The following is a 27,480-nucleotide window of genomic DNA, read 5'->3' as shown; positions in this document are numbered from 1 at the left end:
TACTCCACAAAAATTTCCATTCCTCTGCCACTTTTGGAAATTTAATAGTGCAAGTTTAGTGCAAGTTTCCAGCAACAAAAAATGGGGGGGGGGGGGGAGAGAGAGAGAGACTAGCAAAAAAAGTTTGCAAATACAGTGGTACCTTGGTCCTTGAACAGCTTGGCTCTTGAGCAAATCGGCTCCCAAACGCCGCAAACCTGGAAGTGAGTGTTCCAGTCTGTGAACGTTTTTCGGAAGCCGAATGTCCGACGGGGCTTCCATGGCTTCTGATTGAGTGCAGGAAGCTCCTGCAGCCAATCAGAAGCCATGTCTTGGTTTTCAAATCATTTTGGGAGTTGAACAGACTACCGGAATGGATTAAGTTCGAGAACCAAGATACCACTGTAGTGGAAATGAGCAACATACTTGTGCTGTGCTCGACTATATTTCCCTTTGTGGCTTTTATGTTGTGTGAAAGCTCAAGTAGAATCTGAACATCAAGAACATAGGAAATTGCCTTATCCTGAGTTGAGCCATCTAGTTCAGTATTGCCTACACTGACTGGAAGTGGCTCCGCAGGTTTGCAGGCAGTGTTCTCTCCCAGCATTATCTGGGGATATCACCTGGGGCCTTCTGCTTGCAAGGCGGGTGAACCAAAATGGGCCCTCTTTCCTTTCCTTGGAAGATGTGGGAACTCTCAGCAGGTTAACAAGCTAAATCAATAAATGATAACTGTTTTATCATCAGACTTTCAGCTCTACTGGACAAGCCCGTGGCCCATTGGAGCCGCCCAAAACCATTAAGCCCTGGACCTTAAGTTGCCTCCGCCCCGCACCTCCCCTCAGGCCATCGGTGGCACTCAGCTACAAAGAGGTAATTGTCACAAATGGGTCTGGGTTGTGCTGCTGGATGAATACTGGGCATTGCTGCCTCGCTTTGTGGCTGGATGTGTAAGCTTAACACAGGAGGCTGGCCCCACTAAGCAACAAGTTTACAAATCCAGGCAGAAGGGCAACCCAGAGGCAAGGTTTTCCACTGCCATAGAATTTTAGCATTGGGATCAACCTTAGAAATCATCTAGTCTAAATCCTGCTGTTCAGTGCAGGAGCTGTACTTTAGGACACACCTCCAGAATCCCTGAGGGATGGCTACTTGGCTTCTGCATAATACTTCCAGAGAGGAGAGCAGCTCCTACCATTAGGAAGTTTCTCCTGCCATTTAGCTGAAATCTGCTTTTTTGTACTCTGGTCCAACAAAGACACCTGCTCTGCCTTCTGCACGACAACCCTGCAAATATTTGAGGGCTGCTCTTATGTCTCCCCTTTTTTGGGGGGGGTCATGTCAGTAGCTCAAGGAAGGTGTTGACCCAGTATGCGGCAGCTGCGGAAAAGATAAAATTCCATGCCAGGGATCATTATTAGGAAAGGAACTAAATAGAAAACTGCCAATATCATAATGCTATTATACAAATCTATGTTGTATGACTGCATTTGGAATATTGTGCACAGTTCTGGTCTCCTGCCTCAAAAAGGATATTGTAGATTTGGAAAAAGTTCAGGAAAGTCCAGCCAGAATGATCAAGCGGGTGGAGCAACTCTCTTATGAGTCTCTCCCCCCCCCATTTTATCTTTTGGGTGTATTTTTGTCTTTTTAAACCCATAGAAGAACTGGAATTCTTAGGAATAAAGTGTATTTCGTATTTGGTAAAAAGGTAAAGGTTTGCTGCTCCAGCAGCCAAATGTCTCGCAGAGAAAGAAAACCACTTCCCCACTTAATTGCATCCATCCAATTTCTTCTCACACTATAACAGTGTTCAAATCTAAGCCCACAGGAAACTGAGCTGGCATAGGGGAGTTATTTGCATCATACAGGAAACTTGTGTCGCAACCCCCGAAAGGTGTTACTATAAAATCACTCTTCAATACTTTTCAGGGATTTTTTTTAATGACTCATTTTTTTACACGAATCACCCCTCACACTGCTTGTGCTGGAGGCTTGCTGGCTTCTGTACACGGGTGCTGATGGTCTATTTTTGTTCCTAAAATTTCATAAACATTGTCAGACATTGCCAAAGATATTTTGTTTTGTTTTGTCTTGCTCAGTATTCTTGTGTCCATTTTTCTTGGGAGTATATTCCATTGCTGTCCATGGGTCTAAGTAACTGAGCACTGGTGTGGTCATCAGTTTTTAAGTGTGGGAGCTCATCATGGCAGTCAGCATTGCCCCACCAAAGAGAAATCTTAAGTGGGCGTTGGAAATCCAATAACCATGCTATAAGATATTTGGATAAAGCCTTGCTCACAGGGAGGCTGTGCTGGCTTCTGTTTTGTGTTCTGGCTCCGCCCACCATGGCTCTGGCCCCACCCACCATTGGCCAAGGCTCCCTGACTGACTTTCCTCTGTGAATCAATGACCCTTCTTTGCGAAAAGGTTATCTATTCCTGCCCTTGAGTTTCCTGGATACAATTCTACTGTTCTTTGTAACTGCCTATTCATCTGCCCTCTTTGAGTGAGCAGTAACTCTCCTTTGGGGGATGCGTGTGGTGAAGCCGGGAGGTGAAGGTGGGTGGAAACAGGTCCCCCTGAGAATGCAGTGCCCAAGTGCCCCTCGAAACCTGGAGCCCACACCGACTCGTACAGAGACATGACAGGCAGACTCCCCTTTGAGGGCAGATGACCTTTTCTCAGGAGCAGTTGAGTGAGGTGACCATATGCAACATGGGTGAGTAGAAGATTTAACCCCCTTCCTGCAGCAGAGGCTAACTGGGAAGTGGGGAGACCCTGAGCAGTGAGTCATTCAGAGTTGCAGAAGGAAACTTCCTCCATGAATGGAGAGCCTCTGGTTCCACAGGAGTTTTCCAGTGTTTAATCAATGCCTTTCCTCCTCCTTGTTATTATGAATAGTAATAGTCAAATTTGTCAGTTATTTTACAGAGCGGCTTAACAAGATATGAAATGCAATAAGCGAAAGTAAAACTTAAACAGTGAGCAATGCAAAATAAATAAAATGCTCTTCCAATGGTGTATCAGTAAGGGCAAATCCTACCCACCCCGTTAAGATACCAGGCTGAAAAAAGTCAGCTGCTTTTTTCCGTGAATCATGCTTACCTTCTCATGTTTGTCTTTGTCTTCTTCTTTTTATGTTCATTCGGTAGAGGATGACTTACATTTTAAAGGTAAGGATGGAATCATCGCCATGGCTTCCTGGGTCGCTGCATTGCATGTATGTTTTAACAAAGGACAAGTGGGTTTTCCCCTTCTCTCTCCACCCCACCCACCCACCACCTTCTGCATTCGTGTGTCATATTTTCCCAGAGCAAAGCTCTGTGTTTGTTTGTTTTGCAATTCATTGCCATTCACTTTGCTGCATTGTCTTGGCTGCAAGCAATGAGACTTACTCCCTAGCACTTCTGCAAAGGACACTTAATGCTGCGGTTGAAATTCAGAGCATGGGGAAAAAGATTCATCTGCCTGCGGCTCTTAAGTCATCCTTTCCCAACCTAGTGCCTTCCAGATCATGGGAGCCCACAGGAATGTTTGGGGTGTGTGAGGGAGGAAGCTCAAAAGAAAGCCCTGGGAAGAGTAGCGGCTGTACGTTCTGCATCACATCACAGGATCTGCAAATATTAGAAATTTCCACTTATTTTTTTTTTAATGAAAGCTGGAAATCTTGGGATTATGGTTCAGTAATGCACACAGAATCCAGATGTTATGGACTCTGTGTGCATTCATGAGGCAGTTTATTCAATTTCCCCGATGTTTTAGGAAAACATTGGGAAAACACTTAGGAAGTGTTAATTTCTGCATTATATTTTGAGCTTTCATGTGACATAAAACTATATTAGAGTATAGCTCTCACTTCCATTTTATTTGCAAAAGATTCCCTCCTCCACCCCCCCCCCCCGGAAACAAATAACACAAAAACTTGCACTATGTTCAGCTATGATTCTGGAAACGGCTTCTAAGTCGTGCGAGAGCTCAGAAATAATGTGGAAATCAACAGTTTAGGAAACAGAATAAACTAGCCCGTGAGTGCAGCCAATGGCTCTCATCCACCCTCACCAGCGCAGCCAATGGGCAGCGGGGAGTGGAGGGGAAGGAATGAATCTTTATTTGCGTCAGCCATTGGCCATAGCAATAAAACAACAATACAATATACAAAGAATAGAAATAAAAAGTCAATTATATAAAATACATTTTAGGGGTTTGAATCAATAGTCAAATAGTGGATCTTATTCTGATTGCCCCAGCTAAAAACCTTGCAACCTTTGCTGTCACCTGCTCCGGAGGGAGTGGAGTTGGAGTTCAGCACTATGCAAAAGGCACTAGGTTTGAAATCATTTCTACTTTCCATGATGGAAAACATTTGTAATTTTCCATGATGATCTCAAGATGGCATCCACATCGGTTCATAATTATATGTTCCCATATGAGAAAAAGGCTTAGCCTGCAGAATTTACAAAATAGAACAGAAGCAGGAAAAATGCATTATAGGAGATGGGAAAATAATATCCCTTCTAGAACCCCAGAGATTTATATTGCATGGTGTCCAAACAACTCACTCACCAATTGCACCTCTGAGTTGACTCGTTGACCAGATTCGCTCATTTCACAGAAATCACTTAGAAGGGTACCTGCCCATTTTGTTTCATAGCTTTCTTTCTAGAAGGGCTACAGACTGGGTTGTCTCATGGTTTCATCTAATTTTTACTAGCACCATCAGATAAAACAACTTTTGACTGCTAAAAAGATACCCCCAGTTAATTGGAAAGATGAATAGATACTCAAAATACTTATAAAAAGTGCAGGTGGTTCAAGCACCACTCTCCCTTTTTCTTGAACATAGAAAGGAATGCTTCTTAGGCATCTCCTCGGGTGAGAGACATGTCTCCTCAGAGAAGCATTCATTCCCTTTCTCTCACATAGAGTAGAGTGCCTCTTCTAAGTTGAGATCTGTTGTGTCACAAACATGGGTTGTTTAAATTCAAATAAGCTGTTTTTCGCAGAGGCAGATTTTGGGCTGCACGACTGGTTCCCTTGCACAGGGCGCCAAGCCCAAGGGACGCCTTCCCACCTGCTTCCCAAAATCTAGTAAGCCCTTGCTTTGGGAAGGAGGGTCCCAGAGTCCTCCTTCCTTTCTCCTTCCTTCTTCCTAAAGCCTAGTTAGCACTTATCCAGCATTGGGAAGGAGACGGGAGGTCTCTTGGACCCTACTACAGCCCTCATGCTTCCTTCCCAAAAACCAGCACCTTGCTTAGCCAGCTTTCAGAAGGTGACACAGGTGCTGGGTGTGTGTGTCAAATTTTGTCTTCACACAGGGTGCTGTATTCAGGGCTGTCTTGAGCATATCTGGCATCGTGATGCAAAGATCCCTCCGGTGCCCCCCCCCAGTTTCCCAGAGTTGTTGACTTGTCAGCCTTTTCCCAAGCCTCTGTGGGCATCGCTCTCCTCCCAGGGAGGCTTGGGAAGGAAGCTGCAGCCCACCAGTCATATAGTTGGGGGGGCACAGCTTCCACTCAGCCTCTGTGGGGATCGCTCTCCTCCTGGGGAGATTTGGGAGGCAAGCTGCACGCCTGCCAGCCATATGGTTAATGGGGCACAGCTGGTGGGCGTGCAGGGAAAGGGGAGGCTGCCGGCAAAGCCACGCAGCTCCCCCACTCACTGGGGCACCCCTGGGAGGCCAGTGCCCTGGCGCAACACACCAGTAAGCCCAATAGGAAAGACGGCTCTGGCCCTATTACCAAGTTCCAGCCCTGCTTTTTGTCCTATAAGTATTGCTTTGTCCCCAACCCCAGATTTATCAGCTGAGACCGAGATGATTGTCAGCTAAGATTTCTCTATTCATAACCTTGGTTGTCTCATTATTAAGTGAAGTATGTGTTGTTGTTGTTGTTGTCGTTTTAAAAAAATAGGACTCAAGCAAGAGCCCAAAGACAATGAAGAAGTTCCTTCCAAAAAGGAAAGACAGGAAAGCATCCGATGAGGAATTTGTCGTTAGAAAAAGTGAGCTGACGTACATGACTTGTACTTGTAGTGATTGCATTTAAAAGAAAACCCGCAGATTCTCCAGTGTAATATCTAAGACCCCCCATCTGCACTGTACATTTAAAGCAGTATCATGCCACTTTAAACAGCCATGCCTTTCCCCAAAGAATTTTGGCAACTACTGGGAAATGTAATTTAAAGCTGCTGAGAGTTGTTAGGAGACCCATCTCAACAGGAGATTCCCCTCACTGAGCTACATTTCCCAGACTATCCTGTGAATAGAGATTGGTTGTTAAACCACTCTGAGAATTGTAGTTCTGCGAGCAGGGGGTGGGGGTGGGGTCTCCTAACAACTTTCAGCACCTTTTAGCAAGTAGAATGTGACCCTAGTCAGCCAGCAAGCAGATGGGCAGCTGCTGAACCACAGACTTCTGCTGGAGTTCTGCATCCCCTGAATCAGAGCAGGCATCCCTAGAGGTGATTTTTCACTACGCTCTACCAGCACAGTGGAAAGAGCTGGTCAAATTAAGGACAGTGGAGTCCTGCTAGTTCTGGCCAAAGACTTGTGTAATCCAGTGTCGTGTTCTCACAGTGGCCAACTAGATGCCTGTGGGAAGCCTGCAAGCAGGACCTGAATGTAACCTGCTCTCTCCCCTCTTGTGATTCACAACAACTAGTCTTCAGAGGCATGCTGTGGGTAGACTCCTCCACACTCCTGTATTTTTGGGGTCGCGTATTCTGCATAATAGTGCATTAGTGATGGATGTATTATACTGGACAGTCCACTTAGCATTCTGCTTTATTAGTTGTTCTGAGATGCTTCCCCAGTGTTACTATATGATTGCCATGCATAGGGACAGGGGGAAAAGTGAACTGGAACATTTGCAGTAAAAAGAAAAGAAAAGTTACTGGGTTTCTGTAGGAAGTTGCAGCTCATGCACTGCATGGAAATGAAGCAGACCACCCTGAAACTTCCGCAGGTGTGAAAGGTATTGAAAGTGGGTTCACGTATGACTGCCCCAATACCATCGTGAGCAGAAAACTTCATGAATACACAATACAAACTGTGTCTGGAAGGACTCTGACTGGTATAAAAAGATTTCTTGCTTCACTCAAGGTTACAGGGGCCAAGATAAATACAGTGGTACCTCGGCTTAAGAACAGCCCTGTTTACAAACTATTTGGTTTATGAACTCTGCAAAACTGGAAGTAGTGTCCCGAGTTGCAAACTTTACCTCTGTCTATGAAAGGAAGCCGACTGGTGGAAGGGCACCGATGGCAAGAGGCCTCATTAGGGAAAGCGCGCCTCACTTTAAGAACGGTTTTGGTTTAAGAACGGACTTCCAGAATGGATTAAGTTCGTAAACCGAAGTACCACTGTAACTGCTTCCTCCATTTTAAATACAGTTTCTGAACGTCACCGTTGATGAGTATTTCGGTTTTTGAATGCTGTAAACCTGGAAGTAAATGCTTCAGTTCTCGAACACACCTTGGAAGTCGAACATGAAACACGGCTTCCACTTAGTGTAAGATCCTGAGGCCTGGCTGTCAGCTATTGAGTTTTCGGTTTTCGAACATTTCAGAACTCGAATGGTTTTCCAGAATGGATTACATTCAAAAACCGAGGTACCATTGTACCTCAGGTTACATACGCTTCAGGTTACATACGCTTCAGGTTACGGACTCCACTAACCCAGAAATAGTGCTTCAGGTTAAGAACTTTGCTTCAAGATAAGAACAGAAATCGTGCTCCGGTGGCGTGGTAGCAGCAGGAGGCCCCATTAGCTAAAGTGGTGCTTCAGGTTAAGAACGGACCTCCGGAACAAATTAAGTACTTAACCTGAGGTACCACTGTATTAGAAAATCAGGAGTTTCTCAGGGTTGTATTCAACTACATTTATTACTCAGAGTAGATCCATAGACCTAATTGATGGCTCATCCACACTTACCTTTTGCTCCGAGCTTTCCCACAGTCTCTGCTCAAGGACTTTTCATTTTTATTTCACCCTGCCCCTTTCCCCAGGAAAAACCTCTCTTTAATACTGGGTTTTTTGTAGATTGCAGTAAAGAGTGGGTTTTCGTGGGGAAAGCACCACAGCAAAAAGAAAAAAGTGCTTGGACACAAAAAGAAGTCTGGATAAGCTTAGTCAATGCCATTAATTTAATTGGGCCTACTTTGAGTAAAAGTTGAATACAGCCCTCGCTTCTGACTAGAACACTTGAGTGTTCTAGCCCTTGTGAGGCAGAGATGAAACATAAAGCAAATTGTGCCGCTCCACCTAACAGCAAAGCTAGAAATCAGTGTTAGATGCTGAGCTAAGTCTTCTCAAGCTAATAGAAGCCAGATTGGGTGAGAGTCGTCTCTTGCATTCACCTGCCTTTGCGACATTTGACAGGTACTGCTGCCTTGGAGGAAGATGCACAGATCCTTAAAGTGATTGAGGCCTATTGCACAGGCGCCAGCACCCAGCAAACCCACAGCTCAGGTGAGTGGCTTAAAGGCAGCCCCTTGTACCTAGAAACTTTTGAATGTGGGGTAGCTTTGAGATAAGTGAGGTGCACCGAGCTGGCAGCTTAGCATATGCCTGGTGCATTCCTCTTGCAATGCGTGGGAGGCTCTCTGCCAAGCATTGCATGCTAGTTGGGGTTTGAACTTACAAAGATGTCTTCCAGTGAGCCAGAGCATTGGTCCTTATAAGCCTTGGATTATCTACCTTTGACGTCTTTAGCTCCTAGTGGGGCTCTTCTTTTGACCTAAACCTCTTCAGATGCTGTTGGACTCCAACCACCATGAGTCCCAGCAAACACGGGCATTGAGCAGGGGTGATGGGAGTTGTAGTCCAGTGACACTGGGAGGGCAAAAGGTTAGTGTTCTGTGTTTAACCTTTCCCTTTCATAAGAACCTACAAAGATCCCTGGAGGATCAGACCAAAAGGTCCATCTAAACCCATCTTCTTTGTTGCTCTCAGGGGCCAACTGGATACCTCCTAGAAGCCCACAAGCAGGGCATGAGAAAGATGTTTACTTTCTTATTTATCTTCTTAACCCTTTATGTCCTTCCTTTCTTCCATCATGGAACCCACAGTAGCCTATCTGTGGTTCCCAGGAGGTCTCCCATCCAGGCACTGACCAGACCCAGACCTGCTTAGCTTTCAGCAGAGCAGCATCCTCACCTGTCTTAAGACCATAAACTGGGATTGGGCGATTGCCCTCCCCTGCTGTTTACCCCTAGCAATTAGCATTCAGAAGTAGACCATCTGTTCTATATGAATGTTTCGCATAGGCTTCGTGGCTAAATAATGTGCCATGAATTAGCCCTCTCCATAAAGAGTGGTCAAAAATGCCTTTTAAGTCACAGTCTACTACAGAGCAGGTGTTGTGCATAAGAAGATCCTGCTGGATCAGGCTTATGGCCCATCTAGTCCAGCATCCTGTTCTCAGAGTGGCCAACTGGGTGCTTGTGGGAGATTTGAGCGCAAGAGCCGTCTCCCCTCCTGTGGTTTCCAGCAAGTGGGATTTGGAACTTTGACTGGTTCCAACTGTGGAGGCAGAGCAGAGTTGTAGTGATGTGTATCCATTGATAGCCTTCTCTGAGAAATTGTCCAGTCCTCTTTTGAAGCCATCTTAAGTTGGTGGCCAGCACTGTTTCCTGTGGGAAGGAGTTCCATGGTTTACCTGTCAGCCTTCAACCATCCAGGTCAGTGGTCGTCCTGGCCTCCTTGGGGAGCAAGTTCTTAGTTTATGTACGTGCTGCAATGAAGAAGGACTTCATTTTATCTGTCCAGAATCTTCCAGAACTAAGCTTCATTGGATGCCCAACGTTCTGAACGGGGGGAGAAAAACTTCTTCATATCTGCTTCCTCCGTGCCATGCTTAGTTTTTAAAACTTCCATTGTGTTTCCTCTGCATCTGTCCCAAATGCTGCATCTGTTCCTCATGGGGGAGTTGCCCTTGATCATTTCACTTGCCCTGAGCTACAAGGGCCGATGGTCTGCCTATCAATAAGGCAGTTTCCTATGTTTCCTATCCGCTGCCTCACTCTTACCTCATGCCCTGCGGCAAAGGAAGCACAGTAGAGGACGATGGCAGTCCCTTCTCGCCCAGCTTCCTCCTATTCCACTGTGCAAGCAAACTGATGGTTATCTTAGAATGCAAGAGATAGCTTTGACTAGGAAGCACAAGACACTATCATTTAATCTGCTGCACCTTTCAGAAAAAGCTGCTTCCTGAGTGAGCTGCTAGCATCTTCTGAAGTGATGGAAATGCAAACATTTAGTCAGTCGCATTGACAGGGCAAATTAAAATCCATGTACTCTTAGAGGGGAAAGAGAGGGGTGGCCCTCACCTTCCGAAATGTGGCTGCTTTGTACAACTTTTGTCAGCTGTTAAGCTATCAGAAAACACGTGCCCATTTCCTGGTCTATTTTAAAGTGATGGTTTTAACCAACGAAGCCAGAAAGACTTGGAACCAGGTTACCTGAAATAGTGTCTTAGCATAGAAGAGCTGGCGGCTGGATCAGGCCAACGTCCCATCTTGCCCAGCATCCTGTTTTCACAGTGGCCAACCAGATACCTGTGGTGAAGTCCACAAGTGACAGCCCACAATAGCAACAACACTCTTGTTATTTGTGATTCCCAGCCCCTGATATTCAGTACCTGCTCCATGTCCTGCCTTCAAGTGAGGTGAAGTGGGTAGCTAAAAAGGAAAGAGCCTTTTTGGTGGTGACACCCCATTTATGGAATAGATTCCTTCCTTCCTTCCTTCCTTCCTTCCTTCCTTCCTTCCTTCCTTCCTTCAGATAATTTTTATTAAGTTTTCCATTTTAACAATCCAATAAAAACCATATTAAAACATTCCAAATTATAATATAATCAAAAAAAGCCAAATATTCAATGCCGAATTATATATCTTTGGGTGACTTCCTATGCTCTGAAGTTCGGGGAGTGATGATCTAATATTTTACTGCATTCCTTAATTAGACCAAATAATCCTAATAAAACATTTCCGATGTTGATCCTTCATTTATTTTTAACAGCCTCTGAATTAGTTTAGCACGCGGGTTAGTCCTTTGTAGTTCTGTGTGAAATATTTTTAATTTTCTTCTTCTTTATGTTCCTGTTGTAGTCCAAAGTCCTCATCGACGCCAGTTTCACTTTCTGCACACAAAGGCAAATCTCAGTGCATCACATCCAAGACAAAGGGAGATCTAGCCTTCCGCCATTAGCGCCGGGCTAATATACAGAATTCCCTTCTGTGATCTCGTTCTAGCTGCTAACAAGCTGATGCCTCAGGAAAATACCATAGCTCCCACCATGAATTCTTTTTATCATTCCATTAAGAATTGTGGCCAGAATCATAGTCAAAATTTCACACACTCAATTTTGTAGTTAAACCATAACAATAACAATAGCAAGATACTCTTTCAATCCTGCTTTCATATTTCAAACAGTCAGCCTTTCGGGCGAGATTTGCCGAATAAAACAGCAAATGCAAAGTATATCAAGAGAGAATAATGGAGGCTCACCTCCCCCAACATACCGATCCAATTACGACGAAAGTCCTTCTCCAGGTCGAATCCTTGGCACCCAGCAACTGAATCAATTAGCAGAGTACTTTATCCCCCCTAGTTCAGAGCATGCCTGTTAATTAAGTTTGAATTTTATTTTAAAAAAACAGGTGTCATCCGCTCATGGCGCAAGTTTTGGAGAGCTCCCGAAAGGCGCGGTGCAATGCACCCAGCGCCCCCTGCCCCCCACATTCCTTCAGGACGGACGGCAGGTATCGGATGATCTGTGGGTAGAGCACACCCCCCCGGCCCTGGGGGTTTTTGGGAAGGATAATTACTCCCATATTATCTTCATTAGCCGCACAGAAAGGCTCCCCTGGTCTGGGGACAGCCGTTTGCCATGGCGGCCAGACAGGAAGTCTTTTTCTTGCTGTTTTTTTCAATCTTGACAATGATGATGCACCAGTGGGGAAAAGAGCAGGGAAACGCTCTTCTGTTAACGTTCTTGTTTATTTGTTGTGTGCGCCAAAACAGAGCTGTCCCCTGATTTGTCCTCTCTTGCCACCAGGTTCCCGTAAGGATTCCGTCCCCCAGGTCCTGCTTCCGGAAGAAGAGAAAATAATCTTTGAGGAAACAAGAAGCAACGGGCAGACTATCACAGAGGAGAAGTGAGTGAGATTCGGGTGGGCCCCATAACAAGTGAGCTGAAGCCTAAGAAATTTAATTGTGGGTGTCCTATCCCCATCCACCCAATAACAAAAGGAGCAAGAGGAGGTCAGTGTGTGAGGTCGACTGCAGGGTGGCAAGAGTTCTGTTCTGGGGGGCAGAATATCTTGCTCCTGCCCTGCATTCGGTATCCATGTTTAGGTAAACAATTCAATGAAGAAGGCATTCAGTGAAGCAGCATTTAATGTTGCCAGTGTCCACATCCTGCCCCTTGATTGGAATGTTGCAAACCTTTGTACTGCGTAACTTCACCATGAAGCCACACAGCACAAAGCTTTGCAACGTAATACAACTCAGGCATTTTGCTATGTAACTCCACAACACTGCACTTCCCTGCATATTCATCTTATGCCTAAGCAGGCAATAGGACCAAGCATTGCCTATAACAGACAAAACGAATATGTGGAATTTTCTTTCCCCCCCTCAAAATGAGGGAGATTTGTGACTTTTTGCCACTTTTTAAATGCTATTTGGTTTCTGCTGCTTATCCCTTAAGCTTTGGCCGGTTTCTTCACTTGTGGGAATCCTTTCCTTACAGGCTTGTTTGCCAACAAAGAAACAAAATGAAACAAAAAACCAAAACAGAACCCTGCAAAGCTGTTCTGCAGAAGGCCTGAACTTTGCAAAGGGAACATGCTGTCGGGGCATCCATCCCATTCCTATTGAGGTTCACTGCTTCTGCATATGACCTATAGAATCATAGAACTGTAGGGTTGGAAGGGACCCAGAGGGTCATCTACTCAAACCCTTGGGCTGCCCAATCCAAAGCTGGAAAAAAAACAGATGGGGACAGGCAAACTGTGTTTTCAGCACATTTCTGTCTCTTTTCTAAACCACAAACAGTCCTCCCCCCCCCAGAGGATCTGTTGCTTTAGCAGGGTTCCCCAAACTTGGGTCTCCAGCTGTTGTTGGATTACAGTTCCCATCATCCCTGACCACTAGTCCTTCTAGCTAGGGATGGTGGGAGTTGTAGTCTAAGAACAGCTGGAGTTCCAAGTTTGGGAAACCCTGGCAAAGAAGTGCTTTAAGTCGCTTTAATTGCACAAACCTAAATTTCCCAGAGCCCAGTTGAATCCCTCCCAGAAGATATGAGAGTCTGGGGGTGCCTTGCCACTACCTACCTGGGGGGCAGGCACTGTTGCTACGTATCTTTAGGCACCAGGCAAAGACATTCCTCTTCTCCTAGTCCTTTACACTAATTAAATAATCTATAGGGCCTTTTGAAACTGCAGGGCGTGTGTTTGTCTATGAGTTCTCTTTGGCTGCTTCTCAGCATTTTGCTGCTGACTGTTGGGTTGTTTTTCCTAGGAGTCTGGTGGACGCTGTCTATGCACTGAAGGATGAGGTCAAAGAACTTAGACAGGTAATCAAAAGCATCACCTTATTCCAGGATGACATGTACATAAATGGGCATCCACTGGGGGGCGGGGAGACAGTTGCCCCACCTAGAATGAACCCTAATTCCATCTTTCACATAAAAAACAGAGGAAGTTTCAAACATTAGTAGAACCTAAGATAAGAAGTAAAATGTACAGGTGTTGTTCTTTTCAAAGGTGTAGGGATTGTGAGAAATTAGCCTGCTCCCCCCTTTCAGTGTTTTAGTTCCCCCTCCCCTGGAAAAATTCTTATGCACACCCTTGCATCCATGCAAAATATTGCAAGATGTGTTTGCAAGGTCCTGCGTAGCATAGTGGTGAGAGCATTATGTCAGGATTAGGAAACTTCCATTCAGCCACAAAGCTCATTGGGTGACACTGGGACAGTCGTCATCTCAGCTTAACCCACCTCGCAGGGTTGTTGTGAAGGTTGGAGAGGGAAGAGCTAGGGATAGACAACATGGCACAGCCTAGATGTTCATGAACTGAGAGGCCTTTATTGAGGTTAGTGAAACCTTAAATTAAATATGGTTTTAGCGTCATATCATTAGACTGCCAGTGTTGTGATGTGCACCTTCTGAATTTGTGCACTGAGGGTTGCTGGGACCTGTAATTGTTGAGAATGACAGAGTGAAGAGCCTGCTGGGTTAGACGCATGGTGGATCCAGCATTTTGTTCTCACAGTGGCCAGCCAGATGCTGTGGGAAACCTGAAAGCAGGACCCCAATGGGTATTCAGTAGCATCACTGCTTCTGATCTCAGAGGCAGAATGTAGCCATGGCTAGCAACCCATCAATCCACAAATTTGTCCAATCCTTTTTGCAAACCCATCCAAGTTGGTAGCCCTCACTTCCTCGAGAGAAGGGAGCTCCACAACTTAGCCATGTGCTGTGTGAAGAAGGGCTTCATTTTTACCTGCCCCAAATCTTCCAATGTTCAGCTTCATCGGATACTCATGAGTTCCAGAGTTAGGAAAGGGGAAGCAAACCTCCCCCCTCTTCTGTCTACTCTGTCAAAGCCATGCATTTTATGCACTTGTAACTTGTTGCCTTTTACTTGCCTTTTCTCTGAACCAAAAAGTCCTAAACGTTGCAGCCTCTCATTCCTCGTTTTGTCAAAGGCGCTCCACCCTTAGATTATTTTCGCTTCCCTTTTCTGAACCTTCTCCTGCTTTGCAATACCCTTTTTGAAGTGAGGCAACCAGAACCGTACAGTTTTCCAAATGCAATGAGTGGGTGGGTGGGTGGGTGTGGATGTGTAAATATGGGTGAGGGGAGGTAGGTTGACTGAGATATGCATATGTTTGTGGGTGGGGGATTTGTGTGGGTACTGAGTGAGTGGAAATGTTCTGAGTGAATGGAACCCTACTTCATTGATGTTGATTTTTTCATCTCTTTTATTTAATTGCCGTATCTAATTGAATTTGATTTCCTCCTAGACTGCTTTGTGACCTTTTCTGGTGGAAAAGCAATACAAAAATACTTCAAGTAACACCACCCCTGACCACTGAATCTGCTGGCCAGGGCTGATGGGGCTTGTTGCCCAGCTACATTTGGAAGGCACCATCTTGGCTGCCCCCCCAAAAAAATCTGTGCCCCCTGAACATACACTAATGAATAAATGTATAAATCAGGGATCAAAGTATAGGCTGTAATTTCTATCAGTGTTGGAGAGGACTTAGCCTAGCAGGTGGCAAACAGGGTGGTATTCAGCAAGGTTTTACTCAACATAGACCCATAGTAATGAATGAGCATGACTAGGTTAGGTCTATAAGTTTAAGTGGGTCCATTCTGAGTAAAAACTTAGTTGAATATCATCCTGGATCTGTCCAGTGGACCAGGGTCTCCTCCACCCTCCCTTAGGCCATATTTGGCATGAAGGCTGACTTTTCACCAGTCGATAGACTGTGGAACTCTCTCCCACAGGAGGCAGGGATGGCTGGTAACTTTGATCAGTTTGAAAGAGAATTAGACAAATCAGTGGAGGAACAGGCTTTCAGTGGCTACCAGCCATGATGATTATGCTCTTCCTCCACGGTCAGAGGCAGTGATGCTTCTGAATACCAGCTGCTGGGAACCACAGGAGGAGAGAGTGGCTCTTGGGCTTGAATCCAGCCTGCCGGCTTCCCACAGGCATCTGGTCATCCACTGTGAGAACAGGATGCTGGACTAGGCGGACCATTGGCTTCACCCAATAGGGCTCTTCTTATGTTCTCATGTTCTTATCTGACAATAGAATGACATCAGAGGACCTGTTTTGGCCCATGTGGAGCTTTGAAGTCCTGACAGTCAGCTGGCTATTGTGCTCACAAAGTACTGTGTACAGTTCTTTGCAGGCCATGGGTTTTGCAGGTTCTGCCAACCAGCTGATTGACGTTGCTGAAAACACCCCTTTTTTGGCTCAGATGTGCCTGACTTGGCTAACCACCCCTGTGGTGACCTGCCTGGTGAGCCTACTTAGGCTTGGCAGTCAAGATTTCTCTGTCGCTGACTAAGACATCATTGCAGATGGGTTGGTTTTGGGGAGTGGAGAGAAAGTGAGAAGCTTCTTATGTGGAATATTAACACCCTGCTTCCTCTGCCTACAGGAGAATAAGAAGATGAAGCAGTGTTTGGAGGAAGAGCTGAAGTGCAGGAAAGATCTAGAGAAGTTGGTTCGGAGGCTACTGAAGCAAACAGATGAGTGTGTCAGGGAAGACGCCGGGCGGAGGTCCTCAGTCCTCGCCTGATTTCTTAACCCTGCTCACATGGGGCGGTTAGCTCACAACGTCAGGTATTCCCTGGAACTGAGGGGTTTGGTGCCCCTTCTCGTCATACTGGAGTTTGTGTTCTGCTTTTGTTTCGGGGGGTTTTTCACAGCATCATAGACTTTTAGCATTGCAAGGAACCTCTTCCGAGGGTCATCCAGTCCAGCTCTCTGCAATGCAGGAATCACAGCTAGAGAATCCCTGACAGAAGGCCACTCAACTTCTGCCTAAAAACCTCCAAGGAGGGAGAGTCCACCACTCTCCAAAGGAGTCCGTGCAACTGGCAGACAGCTCTAGTTTTGTTCTGTTACAAACAAGAAAGGAAAAGGCTCTGCTGATTTCTTTATTCCCCCACCCAATTCAAAGAAGCAATTCAAAGTGAGCAATTCTTTCTTTTAAAAAACAAGAATCACCCCAGGCCATGCTTTGGCCCCTGAGTCTCTATGACCCACCTTTGTAACTCTAGGTACCTCATTGCACCTTTTTCTGGGAACGTGGACTTTGCAACTGACCAAATGCCATTCGGAGTGAAGATCCGCTGAGTGGAAGCTGTAGAGGAAACGCTTTCCCCCACTTTTTTTCTTTTTCTTTTTAAATGCCTGTTACTTAATTTATTGGTTTGGTGGGCAGAGAAAAAAGGGGGAAATGGTTCCTTGAATCGCAATCAGGAAAGAAATTTAAAGGTGATTTGCACTTCTTTAGATAATCAGGAAAACCGAGTTAGGTTTCCCTTCACATTAAATAACAACTGTTTGTTACCTGCACCCTTGAGGCACAGAACACAACAACACAGTGGTTTCTGAAATGGCCTTTCTATGGATATGAATATGCAACGGGCACCACAGTACGTTGGACTACATTTGCCTGGGTGCCTCTGATCCGGAGTTGCTGTCCTGAGCTCCCTGGGAGTATTGCAGAGATCCCTCAGTAGTGCTTCTTTTGAGCAGCGAGGGCTTAAGAGCACAGCAGCAAGCTTTGCTCACCACTGTGGAGTGTGTGAGCTTCACATGCATGTGTGTGAATGTGTGTGCCCTTTGGGTTTTAACTAGGGCTTCAACATATTGGCTAGATGAATCAACTTCAAAACATCTCAGTCGAGTTAAAACAGTGGCCCCAATCAATCCGAGGGGCTGTACCCAGCATGAGTAATACCCAGAGTCGACACACTGAAATTAGCAGACCTAAGTTAGAACTGTCCATTAACTTCAGTGGGTCTACTCTATGTAGTACTAGCATTAGATACAACCTTTAAAAATGATGAGGGTGGCCTTGGATTGTATTCACCAAGTTATACTCTGAATAGAGCTATTGATATTAATGAACCTAGGTTCGTTTAATTTCAGTGAGTTTACTCTGTGCAGGACTAGCACTGATTACCACCCTAACTTAAGCCGATGGATTTAAATTGGATCAGATTCACATTATGCATTTAAAGCACCATACATTCCCCCAGAGAATCCTGGGAACTGGAGTTTCACACACAGAGAGAGCTAATATTCCCAGCACCCTTAACAAGCTATAGTTCCCAGGATTCATTGAATCGTGGACTTGTAGTGTTGGAAGGGACCCTGAGGGATCCTCTAGTCCAACCCCTTGCAAGCAGGAATATGCAGCTGTCCCCTTTGGGGATCGAACCTGCCACCTGTAGTGTGGATAAACCTCAACTCTGAGTAAAACTTATTTGGATATAGCTCACAACTTTTTAATTATTATTATTATTTTAAAAATAGTTTTTGTAAAAAACATTTGCATTGAAAACAATCAAGCGGCAAGGGGCATCTGGCAAGTGGCTTTTCCTCCCGTGTTTGAGAGAGAGGGAGACTGCATGAGCTTCACGACTCAGCAGCACCAGAAAATGCCTCTGCTGGCTTAGAAGAGGCGTTCATACAACACATGGAAAGCTCTCTGGTACCACTTTCCCCAAAGCACCCTGGAAGCTTCCGTTTACTAAGGATGCTGAGAGCTATTCCTCTCCTAGAGTTGCAATCAAGCCTTCTTCCCAGGAGACTCAGGGAACTTGGAGGCTGGCAACTCTAAGCACTATCAATACATTAGATTTCCCAGGGTTATTTGGGGGAAGCCTTGACTGTTTAAAGTGGCATGATATTTCTTCAAATGTATGGTGTGGCCTCAGTCTCTCTCTCTCTCTTTGGATATGCAGAACTTCTCTTCTAACAGGTCAGACCATTCATATATCGCCCTATACTGGCTACTCCAGGGCTCTGGAGACTTAGAGGCCGCATGTCCGTGTTTTGTATTGGCCAAAGGCAAATGTAGGCAAGGAGACAGACACAACTGTTTATACACACAGAGAAGACATGTACCGCTCACAGTTCAGAGACACAATCTAGCCAGGCAAAAGCAGTCAGGGAAGAAGTGAAGCAGGGCCAGCAAGGGACATAGCCTAGGGAGAGTCCTGATGGCCAGTTGAGGAGGGGGCACACAGGACCCCCGGACCTGAAGTTCCCCATTCCTAATCTGGACTCTCTAGCAAGGCCACTCCTTGGTCTCAGACTGAGAAAAAATGCCCCTGTCCTCCTGCTCCTTGTGAAACTGGATTTAACTGGATCCTTTAAAAAATAAAATATTATAGTCCTCATTGACTTGTATAAAGGGATGTGATAAATGGGGAAGCCACTGAGGACCGAGTGTCGCCATTGGTCCCTCTAGCTCAGGATTATCAGCACTGAATGAGCGGCTCTTTAGGGTTGCACTTGGAGGTTCCAGGAATTGAATCTGAGACTTTCTACATGCAAAGCAATGCTCTACTTTTGAATCTGCAGTCCCTTCCCTCTGCTGTCGGAAGGGGGTGCCTCTTCTGAGAAGACACTTACTGGACGAAAGGTACTTCTGACAGCTAAAAGCAAATAATACTTTTCCTCAGAAGAGTGCATTTTGTTGCAAGCTAATTTATGTAGGTGGAATCAAAGCAAAACCTGTCTGATTCAGTCGATTTTGTTGATCAGCTGATAGCCCTCGTGGTATGTTTCCTTTTCTCCTTTGACAGAGTATTTGCTGTTCACCTTCAGTGTGAGCACTGATGCTGAAGCGGTGTGTTGAGACTTAAAAAAATAAAATTAAAAACAGGATAATATATTCTGTGATCATAAGTGGGAAGGGAGATAGTTCAGATATTCACAACCGTGTGAGGAATGTTTAATGGAAGCTGGATGAATTTTCATCCAGCTCCATCTAGGATAAGAAGAGATTATAGATACTTAGGGAACACAGACTAAATCAAATGAAGAATGAATCTCCTTTTTGTATGTGCTGTTAAAGGAAATATTTAACCATAACAATATGCAAGCCAGCCAGGTCTGCCTATAATATAACCTGCACATTTCATTTATTTCCGGGTTCCTCAAAGAGTATTCCTGCTTCCTTTCCCCTGGCTTTATTTTATAATTGCTGACATAATTCCATTTTACCAATAGCACTATGAAACCAAACTTGGAATTTTAATGGTTGTTAACTGAGTCACCACAATGGCTGAACTCTGGCCTTCCTAATCCACCCACAGTCAGCTTTTAGCAGGGAGGGGAAATCCTTACCACTAGGTGACCCTAAACTTTGTAAGGGAAAGCACTTTTGTTGAAGCAGCTGGCACCATCTTGGTGCAGCAGAAGGGAAAGGAGGACACAGAGTTTCATGCCGTTAAAGGACTCAAGACTGGCTGTGCAAAGATTTGGAATATAGGACTCTGCCTTGTGCTGAGTCAGAAAATTGGTCCAACTAGGTCCATACTGGTCCATCTAACTTCTCCCGCCCATTTCTTCTTCTTTCTTTTGAACATTGCATGACTGTGCATGTGTTTGTTTGCTCATTTGTCACCTTATAAAAAGAAACATTTTTAAAAGCACAAAACTGATCTAGGGGCTGGAGTGTCTTATTGACGTTACAGATACTGGTCAATGAGCCTTGTGCCTGGCCATCTTCTGCTCCCAACATGGCTGCACCATCTCCCCCAGCTCCAGAATGCAACCCTGGTGAGGGAGAGGCACAAAGTGCAATGACGGAACTGACACAGAGTCCTTGATGCTCCAAAAACATTTTTGTGTGTTTTCAGCTTTCGTTAACTTGAAAACGTAGCAGGTTCCTTCCCTACCAGCTGGGGGCAGAATTGTTAAGGAGCTGGATAAATTCTTGCTTAGAAAATCCCAGACTTTGTGCCAGGGCACACATCAGCAATGGGACCCTCCAGGTGGAGCACAGCTCCCATGAGCCCCTGCCAGCACAGGTGTCCGGCACAAGTCCAGCTTAAAGGTAAAGAACCACAGGGAGTGGTGTCCCCCATCCCATTTCACTACCTGAGGCAAACCATGAATTTGCCCCCTTCTGTCCCCACCCCCATGGCCCACTACCCACTTCAAGTGCTGCCAGAATGCTCCCCTCTTGCCGAATTCAGCAAGAGTGGCTGGAGCAACCCAGCCAGATGGGTGGAGTATAAATAATATCTTCATTATTCTCCAAGGCGTTTCCGTGCACCTTCTCTGTCCCAGGGGCAGCAAGGCAAGCAGTAACGCAATACTCCACAACACTTCTCCTCTCGCCAAAATTCGGCAAGGGGGAGGGTGTTCCACTGGTGGCAGAAGCAATAGGGCGGGAGGGGCCCTGCCTGTTTTCATTTCCACTGCCTGAGGCGGGTGCTTCACCCTCACCTTTGGGCTGGCTCTGGCCATAAGAAGGGAGACCAGCTAGGGGAAGCCTTCAAACTTGCTTGTTTTCCATCATGAAACGTTGGAATTTGGATATCTGTTAGGTTGAGGTGCGCACTAGGTGACTGTGTGTCCTACTTGTACAGGGCACGCTTCTCTGCCTGCAGGCATCCTCTGCTTGCAAGGCTGCCTGGTCCAAGACAGCAGACTGAGTAGGCACAATATTCCCCTCCCCTGCTCATCATCTCATCCATTGGGGCAGTATGTGTTGTATTTCTCTTAGGGTAATTCTTTCTAGATTTGCATCTATGCATATACTTTAGATTATGCAGGCATGTGTCTTCTTTCGCCTTTGTTTGTGGCAATGCAAAAGCAGGCAACACCCTTAGTCTCAAGGAGATTGCCTGCCCTCCTGTTTTGAGGACTAATATGTGGTTTCTTTATTTTTTTCTGAGTTATAGAGAGTGCCTACAGATTTGAATGTAGGAAAGCTGCATTATATAACTGAAGTCTGCTTAGCAGGTCCTGATACGGGCCATGCCAGCCTTCCCCAATGGTAGAACCCTCCAGATATCTTGGACAACAATGGTCATCAGCCCCAACAAGCTTGTCCAGAACATCTAGAGCAGGGGCAGGTATGGAAAGGTACCAGCTGATAGTGGTTTTCCAAGGCCCTAGTTGAGACTTTGCCAGCCCTGCTTACCTAGGCTCTGCTTAAGAAAGGAAACTTGGAGAGTGCCAGGGGATGAATCTGGGAACCCCTGCGTGCTAAAGTTAGGCTGCAGCCTCTCCCATAGATCCAGTTAAAAAAGCACTGTGACCCACCCAACCACCACCCCAGGTGTCAAAAGTTTGGGAAACTCTGGTATTGCTATTCAAATTCAGCATTTGCTTGCACTGTATGCACCAGATTTGAATAAGTGTGTGTGTGTGTGTGTGTGTGTGTGTTTAAGGAAAATTAAGCCTGCAATCCTAAACACCCTTTCTCAAGCAGAGGTCCCATTGAACTGAAAGGGACTTACTATGAATAAAACACCCACCGGATTGTGCTGTAAAAACAAAGAAGAATATGCAGCTATCATAAAGGAGCAGAAGCCATGTGTGAATCTGACTTCAGTGTTCTCAAAAATATAGATATATATTCTTTGTTTACAGCTCTTTGTAAATAGGTTCCTGTTGCATCCCACACATTAACCCTTTGCCTCTCGTGTTTCCTTCCTGTCATACATGTTCTTATTTTCTGTCACGATGACTGGTGTGTGTTCAACTTTTTCTAACCTGCTTTTATTTTGAGCAATTTTTTAAATTGTGGTTTTCAACAAAAATAAAAAAGGGTTTTAAAGAAAAATAATTTTGTGTGTGTGTGTGTGTGTGCTTTTCCTTACGACTTATCTTCCAATCTCTTTTTAATTTGTTTGCTTTTTTAAAATTGTTTAAATAAAAAACCCTAGTACTCATTGCAAAACGTCCACATTGATCCTGAGCTGAAAAGGAAACAAGAACTATTTTTTAAAAAAGCAAGTGGATAGAGGCTGCAATTCTATACCTGTTTACAAAAGAAGGGATGCAGGTGGCGCTGTGGTCTAAACCACTGAGCCTAGGGCTTGCCGATCAAAAGGTTGGCGGTTCAAATCCCCACGACGGGGTGAGTTCCCATTGTTCGGTTCCTTCTCCTGCCAACCTAGCAGTTCAAAACCACGTCAAAGTGCAAGTAGATAAATAGGTACTGCTCTGGCGGGAAGGTAAATAGCATTTCCGTGCGCTGCTCTGGTTCACCAGAAGTGGCTTAGTCATGCTGGCCACATGACCCGGAAGTTGTCTGCGGACAAATGCTGGCTCCCTCGGCCTATAGAGTGAGATGAGTGCTGCAACCCCAGGGTCGTCTGCGACTGGACCTAACGGTCAGGGGTACCTTTATCTTTACCTTTAAGTCCCAATGAACTCCCTGGTTCTTCCTTAGCAGCTGTGCCTTGGACTGCACTGCACACAAATAAGACACAGCAGTAGAACAACATGTTTTATTTAGACAAACTTCAAGTTCTTTTAAGAAGCACGACAAGATCTCAGGAGAGAGTAGCACAGAAGATCATTTTCCATAGGTCACCTCCAACACAAAATTACTGAATTACGCATCTCTTTATCATCACTGCCTTTAAGGCAGATTACATAAGATAGCAAAATAAAGTCTGACTTGTTTAGAGTGGGATCATATGGTGTCTCGGAAGCTATAGGATGCATCATCAGGTCTCTCTTTGTAAAGACAGAGGATTTGTCTGCACTGTATATTTAAAGCATTTTCATATCACGTTAACTCTTGGGATTTCCCCCAAAGAATCCTAGGGACTAGTTTTTTGAGGGTGCTGAGAATTTTTAGGAGACCTTGTGTGTCACCCTCAGAGAATGACAGCTCCCAGAGTTCCCTGGGAAGAAGCGACTGCTCATTAAACCACTTTACATATGTCTTGTGGGTGTGCTGAGAGATAAAAAGTTCCAAAATCAGAGGAGATCCAATACGGAAAGGGTGGGGAACCTGATTTTAGCCTGGAGACTACATTCCCTATTGGGCAACCCTCTAGGTGCCACATCCCAGCAGTGGGTAACTCTCTGTGCTTTGGATACAGCCCAGCAACGTTCTTCTGCATGTACATCTCTCCATCCAGCCAAGGAGGAGGTGTTTTTACAGTTCAAGGCAAGACACCCCAGCCAGGCAAATGAAAATTCAAGGGGAGAGTGAAGCAGCGTCAGTGAGCAGTGGGGCCTGGGGAGGAGGTATGGCCTGTGTGAAGCCCCCCAAGGGCCGGCAGAGAGGCCTGGAGGGCCACATCTGACCTCATGGCCTGTGGGTCTCCACTCCTGCAATACTGGACCTCCTGCTCCTTCTGCAGACACCCTGAAACAACTGGTATCAGAAGCCTAATGAAGGACCTAGTCCAGCAGGGAAGCTGTGCTGGCCTCCCCCACCCCCAAAGCAGGAGAGTGATTCAGGAGCTGGTCTAACAAACACACACACACACCCCTGCTCCGGGGATGCAAGTAAAACTGTTTAACAATAGGGGAAGGTGCTAAAGGGAAGAGGAGCACAGGAATGTGTCTCCATTGCCACTCCTGCCTTGCCAGAGAGTCTGGATTCCCAGCAGCAGCAGTTCCTGGACCTAACCTGTAAACCTCTTAAAATATCCACTTCAATCAAAAACCAATAAGGCACAGCAAAGATGCGTCAGTTTTAAACTTTATCACCTCAAGAATTGAAGGCAATTTGAAAGAGGGATTGGCACTCATGGTCCGTAAACTCATTGCACATATGACCTAGGCTAAATAGGTTTTGTAGGGTTTTATGCTTTTGAAAACTTGCCAAACCTCTTTGACCAGAGGTGACAATGGGGGCAAAAGAAGCATCTGAATATCTTGTGGGAAGTGAACCTTTTTCAAAACACTATTAGTTCTTTTAGAGACTGTTTTCTCTTTCCAACTTAACTTGCAAAGGAGGAACTGCACTAAATTAAGCAAGGTTTCAAACAATGTTCACAAAAATTATGGGAAGGTCATTATAAAAAGACTGATCATTAAGTACACTCATACATTTGGGATGTGGGATTGCTGTGGAAGATCTGCCTGAGCTCTCCGCACAAGACCCACAAGCCAGCATATACTGCGCTTTCTGCATGCCAGTTGCGACTTGGGATAGTGAGATGCATATCGTGAAATAGCTGGACTCGGGGGCATCCATAAAGTTCAGGAAGGGCTGCATGAACATTGTCATCTGCAGCTCCTTCTGCTTGTGAAGTTCTCTCTTATTCAGTCAGATCTCTTGCACATAACATGCTCTTTCCTGTCTTGGAAAATAATGTTACACAACTCTGCATCATATGTACGTCAAGACTGTGACACTAAAGGTGAGTTGGAAAATTGCTGCCTTTGCAGTGGTAGCTTCTAAAATAAGAGCTCAAAAGCTACAGCTTGATCAGTATTGCCTGTTCTGACTTGCCGTGGCTCTCCAGGCTTTCAAGTAGAGGTTTCCCCTCGCCCCATTCTGAGATGCCAGGAACGGAATTTAGGACCTTTTGCATGCAAAGCATGCACCACTCAGCTGTGGGCTTTCCCCCATGATATGTGTGTCATGTCTGAAAAGTATGAGTTGCATTTCGATTTTTCTAACTATTTGGCTAGTAGCTCTGGAAGTGGAAGCAATGTGAAAAGCAATCCCAAGACTTGTTGTGCCAGCACACAAGTGCTTAGGATGGAGCGTATCAACAAGCCCAGTGCAGCTTCTGACACCTGTGCTGCATCTGTTGAAGCCTGGCTTTCCAGTATTACATTTTGGTTCTGAGGAGCCATGCTCCAACTTTCATTAATAAATAAAATAAAATATACAGGGTGGAAGGAAAAATAAAACAAAATATGAAGTGGGTTATTATAAATAGGATTTGGGGGACCAGCTTTGTTCAACAAAGCTCCATCTTCTCAGCCTCTCCTAGGATAGTTCAGACATGCCGAAGTATGTATATCCATGGTCATAATTCACTCTAGATAAGTCCGTCACATTGACAAAGATGACATGACCTTCCTGGAGCTCAACAACTCTCCCTACATGAATTGACTGCAGGCTGCACAGATCGTCTGATGTGCCGTGAGTCCCCACTCCTTTCAACAGCAGCTGATCTGCCTCTGATGGAAGGTTCAGATATACGTAGAGGCTGAATGATGCATGCGTCTCTGGCTTGGTGCAAAAGGCAACCTGGGAATAAATATAGTACCGTCCTCTTTTGCCAACTTTGATTTTCCCATCTTGGTATGAAAATGTGTCATTATCCATTGGAGAATAGGGTGGCCTTTTCCACTGCAAAACTGTGGGGAAGAAAAGATAGGCTATATTTATTCGAGGAGCATTTCTATCAGCACTGCTGGGCAAGTTCGTGCTTACAATATCAGCTCTATAGCTCACTTCTCTCTCAGCCTCATGCTAATCTTCTCTGTATTGTTTCAGTTTTAGCATATGGGCTGCTAAAGTGAAGACATCCCACTCAGTATCACAATAATGTCCACTATTCCCAGACAGAGATATGTTGTCTCTAGGGATGGGCAAATCTTGTCATAAGGACATAGGAAGAGCCTGCTTGGATTAAGCCCATGGCCCATCTAGTCCAGAATCTTTCCCCCACCACGGCCACCCAAACGCCTCTGGGAAATGGGAAACCCAATGACCCCAAGCACAAGAGCACTCTCCCATTCTGTGGTTTCCAGGAACTGGGATTCAGAAGCATCACTGCCTCTGACCACAGAGGCAGAGCAGAGCCATTCTGGCTAGTAGCCGTTGATAACCCTCTCCTCCAAGAATTGGTCACTGCCTCCTGCAGGAGTAAGTTCCGTAGTTTAACTGTGCAGTGTGTGAAGGAGGACTTTTCTATTTTCTGTTCTGTATCTCCCAACATCCAGCTTCATTGGATGCCCACGAATTCTCGCTGAATTACTAAATGGGGCTAATTTCAAGAGTTCAGTGGGTAGAAGCTGACCCAAATTCCTCGTGAAGTATTTTCCTCTGTATTCAATACTGAATGCATATTCAATTTCTCACATGAACAGAAAGAAAAGGAGAGGAAAGTGTTGCTCACTTTGCTCTTTCCGTCCCTCAAAAACCACACACTCTCCTCCACGTGGGTATGAGTGATAGACTATCACAAACTCTTACTCCTCACCTCTCTTGCTGCCCTTCCAGCCAGCCAGGTGGATGCTCGCAGCTTGCCTTTTGTCACCTGGAAGAGAAACAGCCTCCATATGACTTTGCCCATGTTCATCTCATTTCAGGGCCATCATGCATGCAGGAAGATGCCCTATACCAGGGGTAGGCAACCTAAGGCCCGGGGGCCGGATGCGGCCCAATTGCCTTCTCAATCCAGCACGCGGATGGTCTGGGAATCAGCATGTTTTTACATGAGTAGAATGTGTGCTTTTATTTTAAATTCATCTCTGGGTTACTTGTGGGGCATAGGATTTTGTTCATCCCCCCCCCAAAAAAATATAGTCCGGCCCACCACATGGTCTGAGGGATGGTGGACTGGCCCATGGCTGAAAAAGGTTGCTGAGCCCTGCCCTATACTGAGTCAGGCCATTGGTCTATCCAGCTGAGCATTATCTGACAGGCAGTTGCTCTCCCAAGATTTCAGACTGGTTCCCCTCCAGCCCTACTTGGAGATGCCCTTGAACATTCTGCATGCAAAGCTCTAATGCTGAGCTATGACCCCCTCCTTGAATTATGGGACTGAAGGTACAACCTAGGGGTCGACAAACCGATCAGTCTGCTTTCTGTCAGTTTCTGATGTTTCCAATATTAAATTGAGTCCCTCACATTAGCTCAATAAACAAATGCTACAACACTCAGTTGGTTAGGGCATGGTGCTGATAACGCCAAGGTTGCAGGTTCGATCCCCAAGGGGGGCAGCTGCATTTTCCTGCATTGCAGGGGGTTGCACAAGATGATCCTCAGGGTCCCTTCCAACTCTGTGATTCTA

At 45.5% G+C, this 27,480-nt stretch overlaps 2 protein-coding genes across 3 annotated transcripts in view; one reads left to right on the top strand and one right to left on the bottom strand.

Moving 5' to 3' along the window:
* Positions 1-22,325, top strand: part of ARHGEF6 (Rac/Cdc42 guanine nucleotide exchange factor 6) — a 75,796-nt gene extending 53,471 nt beyond the window's left edge. For both annotated transcript variants that reach the window (XM_083595596.1, XM_083595597.1), the window contains 7 exons: positions 727-852; positions 3,135-3,155; positions 5,892-5,982; positions 8,361-8,450; positions 12,040-12,139; positions 13,506-13,560; positions 16,161-22,325. In XM_083595596.1, the coding sequence (XP_083451722.1) occupies positions 727-852; positions 3,135-3,155; positions 5,892-5,982; positions 8,361-8,450; positions 12,040-12,139; positions 13,506-13,560; positions 16,161-16,301 (624 nt within the window). In that variant the 3' untranslated portion in view covers positions 16,302-22,325. The remainder of the gene's footprint in view (positions 1-726; positions 853-3,134; positions 3,156-5,891; positions 5,983-8,360; positions 8,451-12,039; positions 12,140-13,505; positions 13,561-16,160) is intronic.
* Positions 22,326-22,978: 653 nt separating this feature from the next.
* The window catches only part of CD40LG (CD40 ligand), a 33,605-nt gene continuing 29,103 nt past the window's right edge, over positions 22,979-27,480 (bottom strand). Inside the window, exons 4-5 of the mRNA XM_083595669.1 lie at positions 26,668-26,724; positions 22,979-25,819 (exon numbers count right to left, since the gene is read on the bottom strand). Of these exons, the coding sequence (XP_083451795.1) occupies positions 25,446-25,819; positions 26,668-26,724 (431 nt within the window). The 3' untranslated portion in view covers positions 22,979-25,445. The remainder of the gene's footprint in view (positions 25,820-26,667; positions 26,725-27,480) is intronic.

The sequence above is a fragment of the Podarcis filfolensis genome, assembly GCF_964270895.1.
Source record: "Podarcis filfolensis genome assembly, chromosome: Z".
NCBI lineage: Eukaryota > Metazoa > Chordata > Lepidosauria > Squamata > Lacertidae > Podarcis > Podarcis filfolensis.
The sequence above is the reverse complement of the archived record's forward strand: the minus strand, read 5'-3'. Positions and strand labels throughout refer to the sequence as shown.